This window comes from Carcharhinus amblyrhynchos, chromosome 9 (assembly GCF_965287045.1).
Source record: "Carcharhinus amblyrhynchos chromosome 9, sCarAmb.v2.hapA, whole genome shotgun sequence".
Classification (NCBI taxonomy): Eukaryota; Metazoa; Chordata; class Chondrichthyes; order Carcharhiniformes; family Carcharhinidae; genus Carcharhinus; species Carcharhinus amblyrhynchos.
The window spans coordinates 10,981,515-10,987,514 of record NC_137332.1 but is presented as its reverse complement, the minus strand read 5'-3'; the positions used below and the strand labels follow the sequence as shown (position 1 = coordinate 10,987,514).

General features: G+C 46.7%; 1 protein-coding gene across 1 annotated transcript in view; it reads left to right on the top strand.

The window, feature by feature from the left end:
• The first annotated feature begins 565 nt into the window (after positions 1-565).
• The window catches only part of st6galnac5a (ST6 (alpha-N-acetyl-neuraminyl-2,3-beta-galactosyl-1,3)-N-acetylgalactosaminide alpha-2,6-sialyltransferase 5a), a 61,358-nt gene continuing 55,923 nt past the window's right edge, over positions 566-6,000 (top strand). The window contains exons 1-2 of the mRNA XM_080195163.1: positions 566-735; positions 988-1,185. Coding sequence (XP_080051289.1) covers positions 694-735; positions 988-1,185 — 240 coding nt within the window. The 5' untranslated portion in view covers positions 566-693. The remainder of the gene's footprint in view (positions 736-987; positions 1,186-6,000) is intronic.

The window sequence follows — 6,000 nt, the reverse complement described above, 5'->3', positions numbered from 1 at the left end:
GCCCGAGGGTCATAAGATCCCGCACAAGGCCAATGGAGAATGCCATTCTGTGAGCCTTGCCCACCCCGATTCTGGGGGGGGTTCCGTGCCAGTAACATTCCAGCATTAGTGTCCAAAGGTGTGTTTGTGGGTTGGGTGGGGGTGCGGTTTAGTGCGGTAAATGTGTGGGGTTACGGGGACAGGGTGAGGTGTGGAGGTCTAGTGTGAAATGCTCTTCAGAGAGCTGGCGCAGACTCGATGGGCCGAATGCCCTCCTTCTGTGGGGATTCGACAATTCTATGAAATGCCTGCGATCAGGAGCAGTGCAGTGTGTGGGGAGAAAGGGAGGAGGCAGGTTGAGATGTACCTCAACTTTTTATACTGGGGGAGAGGGGCGGGGTGGGGGGGGGTGTGGGATGGTGGGGTCTAGGTGGAGCTCACTTTGAACAGGTCGGGCACTGGGACCCCGCGGAGTCCTCTCGACTCCCCAAGTCCACAGGGTTGAGTGAGTCTGCAGTATAAAAGGTGGAGAGAAAGCGAGAGAGGAGCAGTCAATGTGATATTCCCAGCCTGGGAGAAGGGGGGAAAAAAAAAGCATGATGTCCCTCACATCGAGGGTAACCTTTGCAGAATCCCCTGCCTGAATGGGGAAGCAGGGTGGAAAAGCAGAGCTGGTAAAGATGTCCAGGTAAAGAGAGAGAGAGAAGGAAAGAGATGATAAGCCAGGATCCAAGCAGCAACATGAAGACACTGCTGGTAATTCACATTTACATTCAGAGAAACATCTTAACTATTTGTTACTTGCAGTTTGGGTGCTAATTGCCAATTTTAACTGCAGCATTGCAGAAGCAGTTAAATTAACGAATGCAACTTTTACAAAATAATAATTGAACTCACTTTGCATTCTCTTGTCTGTGACAGTAGTGGGGATTTTTTTAAACACGCTTTTGTTTTAACATTGCATTTTTCTCTCTCCGTGTCTGTGTTTTGTTCTTGTTGTTTATTCAGCGGCATCTGCTCGGAGTGTTTCTGGCCATTTCCACTTGTGGGACATTGCTGCTCCTGTACAGCTCCGGCAGCGATCGCGGAGTTGGTCCGCTAGTGCTGCTCAGTGCAGAGGGCAGGAGGAGAAGAGCCACCAACAAGAGCCCGCAGCCCTCCCCACTGCCTCTGCTCAAGGGATACATCAGTCTGATCGACCACCAGGTGAGGGGAGAGAGAGGGGATACAGCAGGGGAAGGGGGGGGGGGGGCTCCCCTCTGTGTGTATCTCTGTGTGTGTGTGTGTGTCTGTCTGTGTCCCTGTATGTGTCTCTCTGTCCCCATGTGTGTGTCTCAGTGCCCTTGTGTGTGTCTCTGTCTCTGTCTGTCTCTCTGTGCCCCCATGTGTTTCTCTCTGTGCTGTGTGTATGTGTGTCTCTCTCTGTGCCCCTGTGTGTGTGTCTCTCTCTATGCTTCTGTCTCTGTCTGTGCCACTGTGTCAAATGTCCAGTTCAATATTTCAACAAACCACACCTCCACCCAGCAAACTCACTTCACTGGAACATCCAACTGGAAAGTAATCTCCATCCCCAGAAAAATAAGAGACAGTTCACGATGTCCTAATCTTTTTTCCATTTTTCACGAGCAGTTCTGACAAGCTTTACTCTAACTCTTAATTTTCCTGAGATTTACAGATCCACCCCACCAAACTTGTGGGGGAATCTCCTCCATGCACCAGTGAGGGGTTATTACTCCTAAATTGCAGTCTTGGCACTGCTGTGTCTCAGTGCCAGGGATCTGGGTTCTTTCAAGTGACTGTGTGCACACTCCCCACAGAGAGACATTCTCCCTGTGTCTGTGTGGGTTTCCTCTGGGTGCTCCAGTTTCCCCTCAGCGCAAAAGATGTGTGTTGGGTGGATTGACCAAGGTAAATGTATGGGGATAGGGTGGAGAGGTGGGCCTGAGTGGGATGTGCTTTTGAAGAGTCTTGTTGGGCCAAATGGTCTCTGTAGGGATGCTAAGGTATCCTGTGATTTTGATTCTGTTAGAAAATCAGTAACATCAGTTTCATTTGAAGGATGATGATTGACTGTTTCCTTTTCCATAATTGAAAAGGACTCCACACTGTTATGTGAATGGGTGAGAGATTGTTGCATTTTTTTATGTATTTGTTCATGAGATGTGGGTGTTGCTGCCTGGACCAGCTTTTATTGCCCACCACTGAACATTTTAACCACCTGTGGCTCTGGAGTCACGTGTAGACCAGACTGGGTAAGGACAGCAGATTTCCTTCCCTAAAGGACATTGTTGGTTGTTATAAGGAAAAAACAATGTTTGCATGGCCATCATTTGACTCTTAAGCCCAGATTTTGAATTTCACTGTCTGCTGTGCTAGAATCTGAACCCAGGTCCCCAGAGCAGAGAACATTTGCACATTCTCCCCATGTCTGTGTGGGTTTCCTCTGGGTGCTCCAGTTTCCTCCCACAGTCCAAAGATGTGCAGGTTAGGTTGATTGGCCATTCTAAGAAATTGCACCTTAGTGTTTAGGGATGTGTAGGTTAGAGGGATTAGTGGGTGAATGTGCAGGGATATGGGGTAGTGCCAGGGTGGGATTGCAGTCAGTGCAGACTCAATGGGCCGAAGGGCCTCTTTCTGCACTGTAGTGTTCTATGATTCTATACTGTGGGTCTCTGGAGCTCTGACTAAGGGTCATCCAGACTCAAAACGTTGGGTCTATTCTCTCTCCACAGACCTGCATTTCTCCAGTATTTTCTGTTTTTGTTTCAGATTCCAGCATCTGCAGTATTCTATCTTTACCTCTGGATTACTAGTCCAGTGACAATACCATAAAACCACTGCCTTCCCTGCAGAGAGGATTAAGGGGTGGGACTTTTTAATAGAATCTCTTCCATACAGAAAGAAGTCATTTGACCCATCGAGTCTGCACCGACCATAATCCCACCCAGGCCCTATTCCTGTAATGCCACATATCCACTCTGACACTGGGGTCAATTTAGCATCAACCTAACCTGCACACCTTTGGATTTAATGTAGTGTTCAGAATTGTAGGAGGATTCTGTGAAATCTGCGGCGGTAAAGCTGTTTCCACTGGCAGGGAGGGTCAGTAACGAGAGCATGTAGATTTAAGAAAATGTAAGGATCCACAGGGAAGGTGAGTTTTTTGAATAAAGATGTTGTGTGTTCTGATAATCAGAAACCCACGGAATGAAAAAAGGTGCTGGATACAGAGTTGATAGGAACTTTTAAAAAGGAAATTAAATTGGAAAGGAGACAAGTTACTGTGAGAGTGTCCTTGGGAATTGATAGAGGGTGAAATTTTCCCATCCCATTGCCTGTCTAGTCACAGGCAGGACATGGACCATACAAAGATTTGTTGATCTTGTGTCAGATTTTTCAGCTCTTGGCGAGCGTGGCTGCAAAATCCCACCCTTAGAATCATACAGCACAGGTTCTTCAGCCCATGTCTACGCTGACCATCAAATACCAATCTATACTAATCCCATTTACCAGCACTTGGTCCAAAGCCTGCCACACCATGGCAGTTCAGATGCTTCTTAAATATTGCAAGGGTACCTTCCTCCACTACCCTCTTAGGCAGTGTGTTCCATATTTCCATCACCCACGAGGTGAGAATCTTTCCTCAGATCCCCTCTACACCACTTACTCCTCACCTTTAACCTATGATCTCTTCCTAGACACCTCTAAGAGGTGTCTCAACACCAGGTTAAAGTCCAACCAGTTTATTGGATAGTAATCCCACAAGCTTTCGGAAACAGCGTTCCTTCATCATGTGTGTGGAAGGTTCTGATCAGAGAAGGGCAGATACTGTCACACAGTTTACAGAATACTGATTAGAATGCAAGTCTTTACAGCTAATCCACTATTCAAGTCTTAAAGATCCAGACAATGTGAGTGGAGATAGCATTAGCAAAGGTTAAAGAGATAGGTATTGTCTCCAGATGGGACAGTAAGTGAGATTTTGCAAGTCATGGGGGTTACAGATAGTGTGACATGAATCCAAGATCCTGGTTGAGGCCCTCCTCGTGTGTGGAACTTGGCTATCAGCGACTCTGCGCTGTCGTGAAGGCTGCCTTGGAGAATGCTTATCCAAAGATCAGAGGTCGAATGTCCACAAGCGCTGAAGTGTTCGCCAACAGAAAGGGAACAGTCTTGCCTGGTGATTGCCAAAGTACTAGGATTGGCGAACACTTCAGCAGCATCTCTACACCAGACCCCTCTGCCGTGGGGGGAAAACGATTCCTACAATCTATGCCTCATCATTTTGTATATCTCGATCAGATCTCTACCCCCCCACGCTCCCCCCCCAGCTTCTCCTGTTCCAAGGAAAACAAACCCAACCTATCCAGTCTCTCCTCAGAGCTAAAACTTTCCTTTCTAGGCAACAATCCTGGTGAATCTCCTTTGTACCCTCTCTCGTGCAGTCAGAATTTTCCCATAGTGTGGTGACCAGAACTACACAATACTCCATTTGTGGCCTAACTAATGCTTGATAAACTTGTACCAAGACCTCCCTACTCACATATTCAATGTCCTGGTTAATGACAGCTTCTTCCCTGCTGCCATCAGACTTTTGAATGGACCTACCTCACATTAAACTGATCTTTCTCTACACTCTAGCTATTGGCTGTAACATTACATTCTGCACTCTCTCCTTTTCCTTCTCCTATGAAAGGTATGCTTTGTCTGTTTAGCACACAAGAAGCAATACTTTTGACTATGTTAATCCATGTCGCAATAATAAATCAAATCAAAAAAAGCATTCCTTTGCCATCCTCACCACCCATCTACCTGTGCTGCCACAGATGACCATCCTTATTCCAGGTGTTTCGACACTCCAGGTGTAGTGGCAATCTGGAATTCACTCCCCTCAACAAAGCTGCTGAGACAAGGGGAGTTGGAGAGGGGGAGGGTGGAGTGCACAGTTGAAAATGTGGAAACTGAGTGTTAGATTTTTATCAGCCAAACCTATTGAGGGTAAAATAAGCAATGCAAGAGTTAATATGAAGCCATGGTCTGATGAAATAGTCACTCCTCTCTCCTGATGAAGGAGCAGTGCTCTGAAAGCTTGTGGTTCCAAATAAACCTGTTGGACTTCAACCTGGTGTTGAGACTCCTTTACTGTAATCAAATAGTGGAACAGGTTAGAAGGGCTGAATGGCTCCTCTCATTCCTATCTTGAATCCTTCCAATCCAAAGTAAAGTTTATTTATTAGTCACAAGTAAGGCTTACATTAACACTGCAATGAAGTGACTCTGAAATTCTCCTAGTCGCTGCACTCTGGGGCCTGTTTGGGTCCATGCACCTAACCAGCACCTCTTTCAGAATGTGGGAGGAAACCCACACAGACATGGGGAGAATGTGCAGACTCCACACAGTGACCCAAGCCAGGAATTGAACTTGAGTCCCTGGTGTTGTGAAGCAGCAGTGCTAACCACTGCTACCATGCTGACCCATCTAGCTATACTGCAGAGCATTCTATATTTTAGAACGTTCTGAGCCAAATGTCAGTGTATATACTAGAGGAGAGGAAATGCAGAGGAGTGCGCAAGAGTGTTTACAGGGTGGGAAAGTGTCTGTTTATGGGGTGGGTGTTATCTGTGGAGCTTCCTCCTGTCCCCACCCACACCCCACAGGATGTAAATTGAGCGCCATGCAAGTACGGATATTGATCGCTGCTTTTAACTTGTTAAAAACACCTCCCTTTGTGAATAACGCTGAATTGTCAGAATGCACACAGTTAATCCCACCTTATCAGGTTCAAGCTGTGCAAAAATTCAATTCCCTCTTTAATCATGAGGCTGTGATTTCTGAGCATTGATTTCAACCAACACTCCTGCCCGTTCTCCCTCTCCATCGACCGCCAGCCCCTTCCCATGGACCCCCAACCCTATTGCATAGAGTCATAGATGTTTACAGCATGGAAACAGGCCCTTTGGCCCAACTTGTCCACACTGCCCTTTTTTTTAAAACCCCTAAACTAATCCCAATTGTCTGCA